The sequence below is a fragment of the Charadrius vociferus genome, unplaced genomic scaffold (assembly GCF_000708025.1).
Source record: "Charadrius vociferus isolate BGI_N301 unplaced genomic scaffold, ASM70802v2 scaffold45, whole genome shotgun sequence".
Lineage (NCBI taxonomy): Eukaryota > Metazoa > Chordata > Aves > Charadriiformes > Charadriidae > Charadrius > Charadrius vociferus.
The window spans coordinates 3,639,367-3,654,904 of NW_009648712.1; the positions used below are offsets into that span (position 1 = coordinate 3,639,367).

The 15,538-nt window shown below is 41.2% G+C and overlaps 1 protein-coding gene across 1 annotated transcript in view; it reads left to right on the forward strand.

Annotated features, from left to right (window-relative positions):
- The window catches only part of TAF4B (TAF4b RNA polymerase II, TATA box binding protein (TBP)-associated factor, 105kDa), an 88,169-nt gene extending 72,931 nt beyond the window's left edge, over nt 1-15,238 (forward strand). Inside the window, exons 18-19 of the mRNA XM_009886662.1 lie at nt 3,593-3,712; nt 15,071-15,238. Coding sequence (XP_009884964.1) covers nt 3,593-3,712; nt 15,071-15,238 — 288 coding nt within the window. The remainder of the gene's footprint in view (nt 1-3,592; nt 3,713-15,070) is intronic.
- Nucleotides 15,239-15,538: the final 300 nt, after the last annotated feature.

Below are 15,538 nucleotides of genomic sequence, written 5' to 3' on the forward strand. Positions count from 1 at the left end.
ACACAGTGTTTGGACATTTAATCTCACACTTTTTAATGGAACAAAACTTGATGAAAAGATGATTTTGCTGGCTTCAGCAGGGTAATTTGGATGCCTGCCCATATTGCTTAATGGGGATCTGTTGAGTCCATTATGGAGATTGAGTGTTTAAATTCATTTGTCTTAATTATGTTCTCAGAAAAATCCCCAAGATGTCTAGAATGCAACAAGACTATGGTTTCTTTTTTCCTTTTGCTCCAAACCCCTGGTTGAGGTTCTGCCCGATTTGAAAAATCCTTTGACTCGTTACGAGGTGGAAAATGTGTTGGGGAAAGTAGGTGACGGTAGCGACATGTATTTCTGACGTTGTCTTGGGAACTGTGTGGTCAAAGGTGCATCAATTCTGTTTCTAGACAGCACATCTTTTTCATACCATCCACCAAATGTCATCTTGTCCTTTGTATCAGTGGGTTTTCTGCCAGCACTGCCCTCCAGCAGCAGTGCTCGCTCCTGCAGGGCGTCTGTGTCGACAGCATGCTTTGTCAGCTTGAATTGCATGAGGAAAATGAGTGATGGTGCCCAGGCGCTACCCAGTCCTCAGCATCCTGGTACTCCACCAAGAGGCACTCAACCTGCTGAGTCTCCTCCACCCTGTGCCGATGCCAAGCCAAAGCGCCCTCGGTATTTAACTCATAGCTCTGCCTCTTTTCCTTGGTCTTTACCATGGCTGCCCATCAACATCAGCTGTAAAAAGGAGAAGGGGTCTTATTTCAATGCTGCTTCAAGCCAGTGACCAAATGTTCAGCAGCCACCTGTTTTTGACATGTCTAACTACAGTGAAGCTGGTTAGTATGTGTTTTATAGGGTTGAGGACAGGGGGGCATATGTTTTCTAATGATTCCCAGGGATAGAAGCACAAGGTTAGGCTAATAAAGGCTTTTTTTTTTTCTTATTTGTTTTAATTATTTTAGAAGTCTTTCATTTGAAGTGTAGTGATCCTTAAAAGAAAAGCAAATAATCTTTCCTATTCTGGTTTCTTTGCCACTGGAGCCTTTTGGAATTTAATCTGCCCCCAGAGGGGTGCCATGGGCATGGCATGTTGTAATGCCTCTTCTCATGGCAAGATGACTGAGGTGTACATGCAGCTACCGTGACAACTGACCTACATTGCTAGCAGGAAGGTATACTTCTACAGGGATGCTCCGTTGCTGCCTGTAAGTAGGGATGGCTCCAGGTGTTGGAGGCCTGGGCAGCTGGGGCTGAAAGTCAGCACATGCCTCTGCCAAAGAATCTCAGCATTTCATTGTTCCCAATTAATCCAGAGTGATGAAGTCACATAAAAATAGTTTCTAAGCCTCTGTGTTTCACAGAGTTTGTGAAGTTTCAAGTCCCTTTTTCAGATTTAGTCTTATTTTCCCCCATTCCTGGTAGGTTGCAATGTGTTCCTGAATATAAATATACGTATTTAAAGCTGAGATTAAAGGGGAGTTTATCTTAAACGTCTTATGCAAGTAGACCAGGTGGGGTAATGTCATGCAGTTGCAGAACTGTAGTTTTCAAGTTTAAGGGACATAAAACCTTACAGTCTCTAAAATATTCTTGAAAGCAATACTAAGTACTTTGAAAAAGACAAACAAAAAAAGCAAGAATAGTGTGTGGTGAGTGAATGATGGTATCTAGCATTGAAGTACTACTACATTTCTGTAAGGAAAAGCCTACATAGTGTGATCAAAGCTGACTTGCAAATGGTGGTGTTTTCATAACTGAATCATTTGTCTTATCTTAAAAAAACCAACCAAACCACCCCAAAAAAACCCCAAAACCTAACTACTCTTAACATACGTATGTCAAAGTCTTGTGTTCCCTGATTTCTGTTGAAAAATCTTGAGTATGTGTATAGTTTGAGTCTTACAGGGCAGGATGCTCTTTTAGGAATCTTGCACTGAAATATCGTTTTTCTTTTAATAGTCTAGCTGACTGCAATACTTGATGTGAGGCTGCCAGCATCACTAAAGTAAGAACGAGTCTACCGATCTGAAGTAAAATCACAGACTTAACCAAAAAACCCAACACTAAAACCCCCCAAACTAAAAACCCAAAAAGCAAACCCCAAAAGCCAGCCACTCAAAACCCTCAAACTTTTCAACAACAACAAAAAAAAATCCCCCACCCAACCCCATGATATGTAATTTTGGTTTTGTTTTTTTTTTTTATTGTGGATTCTTACTTAAGTAGTAGCAAGTGGGAGAGTAATCCTGTGTAGGTGTTACAAGCTTATTTCTTAGTCAGCTGAATTTCTCTTCCCCACGTAGGATCTCTGAGAGCTGAAAAGCAAGTGAAAACATAGCGTATTGCAAGATTAGTAAGCAAAATATCTACTGAAAGAATGAGGAATTCCAAATAATTTTTATATTCTTTAATGATTTGCAGGGTTGAGGGAAGGGAGGACAGTGGGATGCTTTGCTACCATGATATGGCTGTACTTTCTTTAAAGACATAGACACGCGTGAATGTAGAGAATTCCCACCCAAACACATTTTCTGAGTCCTCAGATTGGGGAGAACATGGGATAAGGAGCAGTGCTAGTTGCATATCAGATCATTTAAGGATTAACATCACATCTGGAGGTTTGTGTTTAAGGAAAAACTCAACCTGAGTAAATAGAAAAGCTTCCTTCTCTCCAGAGAGAGTGCGCTCCCGTCCACCCGTGCTCCAAGTTGGACAGCTGGTGGATCTCAAAGCAGCGTGGTTGCGTTAGCAAGGTGGCCAGTCCAAGCTAGTAAGTCTATTAGCAGACTTGACTATGAGCTCCAGAGCAGCTGGCATCTCGAGTTATCGAATAGAATGAAGTAGTATGTACCTTGAAATGAAGAGTTTAAACTTTTTTTTTTTCAGTCCTCTTGCCTATGGGTCTCTCTCCCATCCCAAGTTTACTTAACCCAAGTAGAAGTTGTTTCTAAGGATTTCTTTGCATTGAATGGGTTTTTGGTGTGAGTGAAAGTAAATATATGCAGTGTATGTCTAACTTGCCACAGATATGCCTGAAGATTCAAATACGTACTGGGAAAAGAAAGAGTATCAGTGAACTGACAGCATCCTGTTCAGTTGGACAACAAGATGTTTTAGAGTGGCAATATTGAATGCCGGGCTCAGGTAATACAGCGTGAAGAAATTGGGTGTTTTGCTTGTGCAGTCATGAATTGAGATTTTGAATTAAGAATATCCACAGAACTCGGTAATTTCAATTTTTGCTTCTAATCCAGCCTCATAAACCAGTTCTGAACAATATTTTCTGTTAATGAGAAATGGCAAAGTTTATGAGCTGAGGAACCGGAAGCAAGGCTGCTGTTAAGGCTGTGTTGATACCACAATGTGGTCTCTATAAAAGGTGTCACTTACACAGACCTATCTATAGGGCCGTTAGCATTTCAAGGGTCTAAGTGTGAATGAGTATTGGAATCTGTCAAGAGTGTCCAGAAAGACAGGAAAAGACGCTGTGAAATACATTGTTTCGGTAGGGACCACAGAGCTGTCTGAACCTGCCGTAAAGAGAACCAAGACCTTTAGCATACTGTATATCATAAATAATGTTGCTGTTTTCTTTTTAAATTAGATGCAACAATTGGAGTTAGCACGAATGCAACAAAGAGAAGCCAACCTCACAGCTTTGGCCGCAATTGGACCAAGGAAGAAAAGACCATTGGATTCATCAAATGTTGGATCTGGGCTGGAGGTATGGAGATGACTTGTATGTTGTTGTATCTGCAAACAGAATTATTTTTATCTTTCCCTGTAGGAAGAAGTGAAGATTCTCTTACGTGAAATGGCTGGTTACGTACTGTAAGAAAACTAGTTCATGTGTTAGATACTTGAAAGGATTGTTTCTGAAAAACTTAGTTGGGAATGTTTAACTGTGTCTTACAGGAAGAAATGTGGATAAGAGCACTGTGTGTAAAGGACTGAATTAAATGATGGCTCAGAGAAACGTTACCCTCCATCTGCAGTGGAGGGTAACAAAGCAGTGGTGGTCTTCCACGGCAGCTAGTTGTCATAGCCCCTCAGTTGAAGTCATGATGGCTGTTTTGGATGGCTTTTGAAATGGCCCTTGCTTTGATGTTTGGTTGTGGACTTTTTTCCATGCACAATGCATAGGAACTCTCTTCAAATATACTGTGAGTTTGCCTTGGCTAGATCCCCCAGAAAAGCAATAAATAAATGAAGCTAGACCATTCAGTTTCTGCAATGAGCCAGATCACCTTTTCTGGCTCATGCTGCTTTTTAGAAGTGCCTTGATGGTGCTTTTAACATATCTCTTTTTTTAACAAGTCTCTTAATATTGTGCTGGAGATAAACTGTTTCTGGGACCTGGAAGATTATGGGGCTGCAGAAGTTCTTTCTGAGGAGACTAACAGCCTACTTCTGTTAGCGATCATCTTGGCTGGAGCTGGGAGAAGTGTGTTGTGGGCTGTCATTCAAGTGTTGTTGCCAGTTTTGCCCCTCTTTCTCATGAAGCCTCAATGTTGCTCAAGCGAAGAACTGGTTGGCTTGTGACCCAAGCACAGCGAACAGAAGCCTGGAAACTAGTTCTTGTGTGGAAGAAATAGTGGTGAAGTTGTCCTTTCTGATAATGCTTAAATCTTTTTCATTCTCGTAGCCTAGGAAGCTTAAATAGGTGCTAGGATTGAAAATACTGCAGCGTTTTTGCATACTGGAGTCTGGAAGGACCTTTTATTAAACTCAACTATTTGCAATGTAACTGAGACAGTGGTGGCATCTGTAGGTTTTCTCTCAGCCTGGACTGTGACACGAGGCCTCTATAAGGCGTTGAGGTAGACTTGTTTCTCTGATTATTTTTTCTGATGTGGAGACACAACTAGCTCCTCAAACGCTCCCTGTTTACCGCAAGTGAAGTGAAGGAATCTGTATCTAAACAAGCAGCAGAAAGCAGCGTTCCCAGCTTTTGAGCAGCTATTCTTCACTTTGAAGTTTTTTAATGCACTTTCACATGAAGCTGAAGGTATAGTTATGTTTTTTATAATACCACTGGAAAAACTAGAAAAAATAAGTTTAGCACAAGAACAGTTTCCCCCATCGTTTTCTCCTCTTCCCCCAAGCTTCTATCGAGTAACTATTCCTGTTCTTCGTAGTGGTTTTCTGTAATTATTGCCGGATTTGTTTCTGAATATTTAACAAGTCTGCCTGTTAGGTACTTTTCAGTTATTTCACATCGTCTGCGGTGTGTCTGCCTTATTAAACACTTCATGAGATTGTGCCAAAGTGAGACAGATAACAATGTTGCTATTGAAAGGTGGTGATCCACTATTTACATTACAAGTTTAAAAGAACATGGACATAACATGCCTAAAACTAACCATAAACCTTGACAGCATTTCATTGTCACAAATTTACCTGCTGTGTTTTAAGATGCTTCTCATATAGGTTGCCTTACTGGACTGAGTTGTAAGGACAGTAGGTGAAAGTAATTCTGCCAGTGAAACTACTTTTGTTTCTCCCATGCAATCTTGCATTCCGGTGCCTAATACTTAAGCTTCATGCTACCAGAAAGTATTTCTCTGTGGACCTTTTTTCTTTTTTGTGAAATTATGCAGGATAGCAAACTTGAAGGATGTTTAGACTTAGACGTTTAAGTGTCCCAAGATATATAAGCAGGATTTATAAAAGTCTTAAGACTTCTCATGTAGAATAAAGAATGGTTTTGACAAACACTCTCTAGTTCAAGAAGCAGAACATTTGTAATATATTCATGATAACATGGCAAAACATCCTGAGCAGTAAACAACATTCCATTCTTCAGAGATGAAAGGAGGTCTTTGAAACTGAAAGCAAGTACAATATGGCCTTAGGCTGATACACATTTGGGCATCTGTAAAATGATCTTTTTGGGCAACCTGTCTGAGAATAATTTAAACAGGCAGGATGTACTTTCTCATTTCAAATTGCAAATACAGACAGCTTTACTCTCAAGTAATCTTAAATGTCAGATCTTCCTGACTATGCAATGGCAAGGAGTAAATCTGTGCATAATACTCCTGTGGCCATTTTTGTTTTTTTTAAAGCCTAATATCTTGGTAGACAGGTATGATGGAAGACGTTATCCCTGAGTATGAATGATTGTTTGACAGTATTGAATGAAATCACTGATGCTAACTGCATTTGGTTTTTCAACTGAGACTTCAGCTTTCCTTGGATAATGTTCTTTGTACAATGTTTGTATCTATTATTTCCATGTTAGAGCAAAGTTGACTCAGTTCAGCTTCTTTTTATTGTTGCCTACTGTAATAATTAAAGGAAAGGAATTGTTTCAAGCAATTATTGATGTGAACTGAAGCCCTAAGGTATTTGGGGAGACAGGGAAGAAATAATCAGTTACAGTATGTATTTAAGAAGTGAAACTCTGTAAGCAAATTTGTTACATATTTCCCTTTATTCAGTAACTAAGTATAGTGGGTACTGGAAAAGTGCAGCTTAGCAGACTGGGTCAGTATGTATCTGTTATCGTCTGTTGCAATAACAGTAAGCGCGAAGGGCTAAGAACAGCATTTTCTTAGCATAGCATGTTTCCTTTCTTCACAAATGAGTATCTGTGTTTAATTGGGGTGGTTCCTCAGCCCTAGGTATCTGCTTCCTTTGTACTTTGCCGCTTGGTTTTCCACCTCTTCTGGAAAGTTTTTTTTCCCTGCGATAGTTGAATGCCTCATTCCTGCACATTCATCCTATCTTGTTCTCTGAAATTCTGCTATTTTTACTTGGTCTTTTAAGGAGATCTATTATGAATTATTTTAATCTGGGAACTAGAACATAGTGACGTGAGCACGTGCTTTACAGCTAGAAGCCTGCTTCCCAGCAGCCACATCACTTTATAGTGTGGCAGGTAGCAAATATGAAAGAGGTTCTTGCCCAGAGGAGTGTCTGTTACCTAATTTGGACCTAAAAGCAATATAAAAAGGGTAAACTATATCTTGCCATAATTATTGCTTACGTATCGCTAAACTTGAAATAGCAGTAGGTGCAAATCCATGAATCATAGAATCATAGAATGGTTCGGGTTGGAAAGGACCTTGAAGATCATTGAGTTCCAACCCCCCTGCCATAGGCAGGACACGACAATCATGTAATGAAAAAATAAGGCTAATGCTCTAGGCTAATTAAAAAAAAAAAAGTCATCGTTATAATGGGAATTCTTTTCCTCTTCTGGTTGGAAACACTCGTTTGCATAGTTTTACATGTTTTCTTCACTACAATTTAACATTTGAATGGTATTGTTCAGAAAGAGTAATTTGAGAAAGCCCTGGTAAGAAAATCCCTCTATTGTGAAAATGTGTTAATTGGTGCTACTTGTATTCCAGAGGTGGTAATATCTTCATCTCTCTCACTCTGGTCCCTCTGGACACTTTTGGATACAATGAGGGGGAGAGGCCTTTGGATTTCATTCATATGTGTTTTCGGGTTTGTGTATTTGTTACCCACCTCTTTTCCTTTTTTGGGGGCATGTGGTGAACAGTAATGAATTAAAGGGTGGGAAGAATTGAAAAATAACTCATCTTGAGAAGGGAGAACACTTCTAAAACAAATCAGAAAAAAACAAACTTGAAGCCACAGACATATTTTCCCGATTCTGTGTTCTGTTTCATAGTTTTTATTGGTTGGTAACATGCCCCATAATGTTTTCAATGCTGAGAAATAGTCAAGGATTATTTTGGATTAAGTTTTACTGCTTTTCTGATGACAAAGCTATTTTGGAAACAGCTTTGTTTCATTCTCACTGTAACTGGAGTCTTAGAAGTTTGAAAACCGTTGCGGATATTTAAGGCTTTTTCTCTGTGAGGAAACAGGCTGCAGTTCTGAGAACCTAAACTTTCTTTCCTTCTATCCAGAGGTGTCCTGGGTCCCAGCTCATCTTTGGCCTTGAACTGAGAGCAGTATATTTGTGTGGTATCACACAGAAGGGATAGATAGGTTTTTGAAAGTAGAGCTAGGAGACCGGCTGTTACTCTTATGGTCAGCTTCTGAAGACTATGGTTGGACCATTCTTCTGCTTTATACAGGAAAACTTACTTGGATGCTTGACCTTCTGTGTAATTTTATGGGGAGACTGCTTGCTTCTCGTCCATTTTCTGGCTCAATGATAACACGTTAACTATTTGGAATTGATGCAGTCTGTCTTGCCCCGAAGTGCTATTGGTGGTGTGTCCTTCACTTGCCGCCTTCCAGGTTGGTCACATTGACTGACTCAGGGGTAAATCTTGTGTCTTGTCTTTCTTTTTGCCTAATCCAATGGCAAAGGAAATTTCTTTCTTCCAGATACTGCTTGTGGCTGTTCTGTCCCACACCAAGACTGGCTGCTGTGTTAGTATGTGTGAGTCTTTCTTGCCTTGCCACCTAGGACCAGGTGGTGTCTAGCTCTGCTGTGGAAGCTGAGGCTACTGCAAGTAGCTGCTACAGAAGTAAATGATGCAGCTGATATCCTGGGGTCAGTGCAGAGCCATTCAAGTACTTTCTTTCTGTCAAACTCCTAGCTTTGGCTAACGTGCATAAAATAATGTGATACTTCTAGAGTGATGCACGTCTTCTGATACAGCAGTCCACAAATAAGCTTGTATTCTCTTTCTGGGAAGAACTTTGGCAGGAAGAAATGGGAGAAATACCGTTTACCACACTGGTCATTGTTCCATTTTTAGTATTGATTGTGGGTGGAGAAAACAAGCGTGTTGCCTTCTCTTTTAGGGCAAGGTCTCTGCCATATCTGTGATCATTGTTAGCAGAACTTAAACTTACTCTTCTTGCTTTACAGCTCAGCACGCCGGTATGCATGTTGATCAAACATACTCTGTATGTGGTGCATGTTTAAACTTTGGAAATGCTCTTTAGGCTGACCTGGGAAGAACTAAGCTTTTAACCAACAAGTCATTTTCTGCAGAATGAAAGACAACCCCAACTTTTCCAAATGTTTGGGGAAGAGAGATGTTTTGGTTTTTACACTGTGTGGCAATCGAATAACATTTTTTTGGCATTTGCAGGAGAAATGTGTGGTAGTTAAGAGCATAAAGCCAGATACCCCTTATAAGCGGTAGCTGTAGAAGTTACTGCCACCTTTCTGGCCATAAGCTCTTCTGATGAGAGGACACGCTAGCATAATTCATCAACTTCAGTATTGGTATTAAGGATGTGACTGTGTCTAAACGTGAATTAAATGCAGAAGTTGGCTCTGTAGCGAATGGATGACAGGTTTGCTGCTCCCTGTATATCCATGGGGCACAGAGAGGCTGCTGGCTGGTGCCTGGCATTGGTACATGGTAGTCTGCTAAAGTATTTTCTTAAAAGCTGCAGAAAATGAATTTAAAAGCAATCACTTTTAAATTGGACCTATATTACTTGCATGTAAGTAGGTGTTCAGAGTCAGGCTACAAAATCTATTTCTACACTTGAGGGTTTTCCCTCTCTTTGTCTGTCTATCTCTACCACCCCTTCGTCCAGCCCATTTTGAGATTTAGGTCTGAAGTGATTTTCTTTTTTGTACTTTGCACGTGCTTAACATATGCAGACTTTTGATTTCAGTTTCTGGTTCTTATTCAGGCTGTCGTGAGAAACGACAAGTCTACAGCGTGGTCATACCTTTGGGGAAGAGGGGAGCTAAAAGTGTTACTGCAATTATAAAATATAGCTTCAGCATCTTACTTATCTGCTGTATGACCTAAGCACAGCCCTGTCAGCTAGAGAGTTTCAATTTCAGTGCTAAATTTCCTGGCTGCTGTCAGTCTAGGCCGTACACTTGATGTGAATTTTTTCCCATGTAAATAGGCAAAAATATTCTTGACTGCCATTCACACACTTCAGAAATACAGTTCATTGGCCCATATCGTGCCTTCACTGTGCTAGAGATGAACTTAATTCTTCTTATGTGTGAAAGATATCTGCAATTTAAATGACTAATTGCATTGTAGCTTTAGGCTGAACATATTGGTAATGCGCAAATGTTGATGACATGTGAAGGGTCAAGAGATTTATAATTTAGTTGACAATACATTGCTTAAAATGATGTGGCAAAGAGCCAGAAAATTTCAGCTTAATAATTGTCTATTAACTAACATGACATATTTGTATAGTATTCATTACCTCCAGGTACAGATTAAGCATCTGATGTAGCCATACGAAGTGACATGCGTACATGAATCTTGGGCATAATAGTGAATAAACTGACATTACATTCGCAGTAATTTGTTTCAATATGTAAAACATGTTGTTGCCTAGATTTGAAAGGACTTGTAGGAATGTTGCAATGAAATCTGAGGAAAAATGCGCAGTTAAATAGCGTTCTCTGTTATATAGATCTAACAGCTTTGTGAGGATTCTTTGTAGATTACAGCAGATAACATCATAAATATGTTTGTTTTCAGCTGCACAAGAAGCAGCCTGGAAATAGAGATCTAAGCCTTTCAGACATTGGCTTGATCTACTCTAATGGTCTATATGGTTAAAAAAAAAAAAAAAAAACACCAAAAAACCCACCACGGAACGCCACCAACTTTATTTTTTAAAAATACCATATTTATATAAATATTGAGTAATGTAGTATTTTAGTATTGTGCATATGGGAGTACTTCTAGCTGACTGAGGCTTGTTAGAATAGGCAGCATCAGTAGGCTGGCTTGTCACCAAAATAATATCAACTTTTTTCCACTTTGTTTTCTCTGGCCTAAATTATGCACTTAGTTGTACAAGCAAAACTTCCACAACTTTGACAGGGTCTCTTCTTTCCTCCTCCCTGCTGGGGGAGACCCATGAAAGTGTTAGAGCATTCCACAGTCCATTAATGGCTTTTTAACCCTTTTTTGTCTCCTGTGAGACAGGAATATGTTCTGTGTTCTGCAGCTGGGAAACTAATGTACTAGATATCGTGGACCATCAGTGTGACCACAGGTGACACAGCTGGGGGTTGAACCTGGATGCTTTTGCTCTGATTCGCTAGATGTTTTTACCACCGTCCAACAATATCTCTGCTTCACGCAGCTGTAATTACTCGGTGTTTGGAGATATCACTGAAAACTGTCTTGTGCCTTTGCTTCCTTCTGCTGGTGGTATTTTTATAACGCGCACAAGAACTGCCATGACAGTTTTCTCTCTTGGGATCTTTGCTCTGAGACTGGGGTGTGTTTATGGTACACCAAAAATTAAAATGAGAACTCTTGGCTTGAGTTTTTAACACTTGAATGCTTTGCTCCCTTAAAGTGCCCCCCTCTTACGAGTTTAAAATTTTGAATGTGATTGGTGTGAAGCGTTTGAAATTGAGAAGGGAGAGTGTACTCTGCCAGGAACAGCTCACTGAGCCTGACCTGGACTTGGTGGGAAGGAAGGTGTCTGCTGACCACTCTGAGATTTGTACTGGGGCTTGTAGACTAGCTCTGAGCAACTTTGATATCCTTGTCAGTACCTGTGATCCAGACTTGTAGATCACATGCTCCAGATACCTTGGAGACTAGGAGTAAGGTGACGATGCCTTCAGTGAAGGCAGAGCTTGTTGTGAGCTGTGGTTCTGTATCAACTTGACTGTGGCCTTTTCAGAAAGAGTTGGTGTTTAATTCTCGGTCCAGCCACTGGAGAGAGCTCTAGAGATCTTAAAACAGGTTTCGGGAGCAACCTGTCAACAAAACTAGCTGCGCAACAGGCGTGGGACTACAGCAGGAGGTCCACAGTGTGTTCTGCTGCCAAGATCAGCCAGAGTAGCTGGTCTCTTTGAGGTGTGTATAAAAGGCTCTGAGGATCAAGAAAGGGTAACAGCACGTTGCTTTGGAAAAGTTGCTGATTTGACTTCACTCTGAGGATAGGCCAGAAGCAGGACTGCAGCTATTGTGGCCTCCTGCGGCTGGTTTTAAGCCAGCTGCTGGTCTCAGTACTGTGAAGGGGGGTGGTGGTTTCCAGTGGTGCAGAGCCACATTGCTGTAGTACCTTACCTGGCTTACGAACAGGGTCTGTCAGCTGCTGATACCCAGGTTGACTGGTAGTATTCCTGTTGGTAGTTACCCCTCCTGGGCTGCATGTCACTGCATTGTTTCTCTTTCGGAAGGAAAGTGGGGTACTGGGGGTTCAGTGAAATGCAGGATCTTCAGGATATGGCTGATGTCTTCCTCTTCCAGAGGAGTGTTCCCCATTTAAAAGAAAAATTTTAATAAAAAACAAATAGGAGAGAGGAAATTAAAAAAGAAGTTGCTAGTTAAGGCACTAATAATTCGGTGCTGCTGAAAGGGGATGCAGGCTGGTTGCAGTACCCTTTGCTAGAATTAGTTCTACAAGGGTGCGTTTTCTATTCGCTTATCTTTGTACTTTTCTGTGGCCTGGTTGAAAAGCAGCATTTTTCCCTTCCCCTCAGAAAAGGCTCACAAAGCTGTCTTAGGGTAGGCTAAAGGTTTTTGCAGTGAAGAATCCCCCAAAATAACAAGACACAATTGGCTGATGCCCAACCAGGAGGAATCTAGTAGAGAAGTCTGGGGGCAAGGAGTGGGCTGGTGTTGTTCTAACCAGGGTATTAAGGTCTTAGAAGCAGCGTGGGGATAGCTTCTGTGCAGGAAGGGGTATATGAGCTGTAAAGGACAGGACTCCTGACTGTTGCCTAGGGCCAGGCAAGATCAACCTGCTGCCCAAGAGGAAGTAGCTCAAGAGGAGGCTCCGAGAACTAAGCAGCAGAGGAACCTCCTCTAAAGTGTCCATTGTGTCAGCTGGAGAGCTCAAGAGTTGGGCCACTCCTTAAATAATGGTTCATTTTGATGCTCAGATAGCATCTTACCTTCAAGTGTTTTCACTTTTGATTCTCTGAATGTTTTATTACAAAAAGACGGGCAGTACACCACCACTGCTTGGTCCAAAGTCCAAAACAAACCCATGAAAGACCAGGGGATAGTAGCTAAAAGGAGTTAGTGTTCATCCCCGTATAAACTTAATTCAGAGGGAGTTCCCCAATGCAGTCCCAGTCTGGACTGGAATGACCAAGGCTGTCTGCTGGCTTCTTTAATTTTTAACCATCATGCACTTTGAGAGAAGGAGCTTTTCTTTTAACTTGGATGTGGTAGCATCTGTTGGTTTAGATATTTTCAGTAACTAGTGAAAGAGCCCCTGGCCCCTGAAATGCTGTACTCGGTAGCTCTGATAAGCCAGTGTGGTGCTACGTGAAACTTAAAGTATGAACTGGCTTGTCTTAGCAAACAGGAGTCCAGGATAAGCTTTGGCTTTGGATGTGATATTCCAGCTTAACATTACTCTACGTCTCTGCACTGGGCATGATGGGTAAGAATTTAAGAATAAACAAATCCATAACTGTCTCAAGCACAGGCAGCTTGGCGCTTCTGCCCTTTTGTAGCATCCTGCAGCTCCAACAGCTTCCAAAGCAGTCTTTGTGCTGTCTGCCTCCTTTTTGTAAGGGAGTGAACAGGATTGAGGTGGCTTTGTTTGGTGTCTTTTTAAAGGTAAGACTTCTAGTCTAATGACTATTTAGAGAGAAAATACTTTCACCTCCATAAAGTTCTTTGAATTATAAAGGACATTGCTGCTGGGTTACTGAAAACCCTTGGGGTTTGTTTCATTTATAACATTGCCTCAGGCCTTCTGCTGCATCCTGTTGGATTGACCTCCTTTTCAACCCGTGCTGGCAGCTGCATTGCAGCGCTATCTTTTCCCTGGATCCTTCAGGGTTGTCATATGACAAACTTGAACTGTGACCCTTTTGTGTCTTACCAGGACAGCAGTGCCCTCTCCGTGTGATGTGGCCAGCAGTCTTCCCCACGCACGCATTTGTTCCAAGCCATTTAACAAACTGAAAATTTCAAGTGATGGCATTTCATAGTGTTTAATAGTATCGACTGTAAAGCAAATGAAATGGTGCTGAATACCCTGCATGCTGCTAGTAAGAAATACAGCTTCCATTTCTGCAATATGCCCTGGGTTTTCTGTGGTTAGTGCGCGCTCTCTGGTGAATCTCTCTTTTTTTGATACATTTCAATGCTTTCCCCCTAACAACAGTAGCATTCACTGCTATAGATAGTCCAGCACTGGTATTTGTTTCTAATATATGGGGGTTTTAACCAGATTTCTCTAAGCAAAGTGGGCAAAGTCATTTTGCTGAAGTCTTGCAGAGAGTGTTAGGGTAAGAATTGATATAGTTAACACGGCATCCAAGCAACACTGTCTCCAAGTGGTGTTGATGCTGGCAGGCATTGCCTTGCTGAAGTTACAGAGACTGAGCACTCGTATTTGTACAAATTGCATTCATTACCAAGAACCCTCCAGTAGTGATAAGAGACTGGCTGTGTAGCATAGATTGGCTCCAAGATAAGTAGCCAGTCTATTGTGCAGCTCATGGTAATCTTCTTCCTCCCCGCCCCTAATAATAAATCTTGGGGCATTTTGGAATGCGTGGGGGTTGCTCATTCCAGTAGCCTGAATGTATAACTACTAAACATCATCATCTCCTACCAATTGTGCTTTCATAACCAAGTGAGGCAGCCGACTGAGACAAATAGGCTCGGATAGTGTTCTGAACACGTGGATGCTTCGACTCTGTGTGTTTGCTGTTCCCTTAAAGGACAATTCACAGGTGAGGGCCAGGGTAAGAGTTTCTCCTGGCTGTGTTTCACGGCTAGAGCCCACTCGCAGTGATGGTTTCCCTCAAGAAGAGACGTGAACGTCTGGAGCTTGGGTGTTTGCAAGTGGGAGTAGGAGCCTTGCAGCACCTGGGGCCCTGCATAGGAACCATCGTAGTACTATTTCTGTAGTAAGCTTGTCCTTTCTCAGCGCACGTGTCTATGCAGTATGACTTCAGTGAAACAGCAGTTATTTTTCTTACCATAATAGTATAGTTTTAAAGCAAGGTAGAATTTTCTGGTTGCTTTGACTGAAATAAACCATCAACTGGCAAGCGTTTGCTTTGTCTTTTAAAGTATGCGAGGACTTCTGTATTGCTGGTTTTCAGCATGTAAAGCTGAACATCAGCAAGCTAGTAGGCAGTATAATCCAACCAGTGTGGTTAAAAACTTGTATTTACATGGAATTCTAACGTTTTTTTCTCTCTCCCTTCCCCATTTAGGGTTTGAACGGCAATGGAATTGCTCCTGGATCATCAGGTTTTAGACTTACAAAACAGCTGCTCTGTCCAAGAATAACCCGTGTCTGTCTCAGGGACTTGATATTCTGCATGGAACAAGAAAGGGAGATGAAGCATTCTCTAACCTTGTACCATGCTCTTCTGAAGTAATTTGAATTTTACATTTCACCTTGCTGTCTACTGCCAAAGAAAACACTGAAGCATTGTTGCACTGTCTTGAAATTCCAATTTCTGGAAAATGATCCGTTGTAAGGATAACTTTTGTTTACAGATAAACATTTTTATTAAATACCTAACTTAGCACCTGTAGGGTTTTTAATAATATTTGGCTTAAACCAATCTGTAAACCAGTGAAAACACTGAGCTGCCCACACAAGCACCTCTGACTACCTGCCTGCATTCAACTGACTCGCAGGCTCTGAGGGCTTGATACGTGTACCTAGTTTAGGT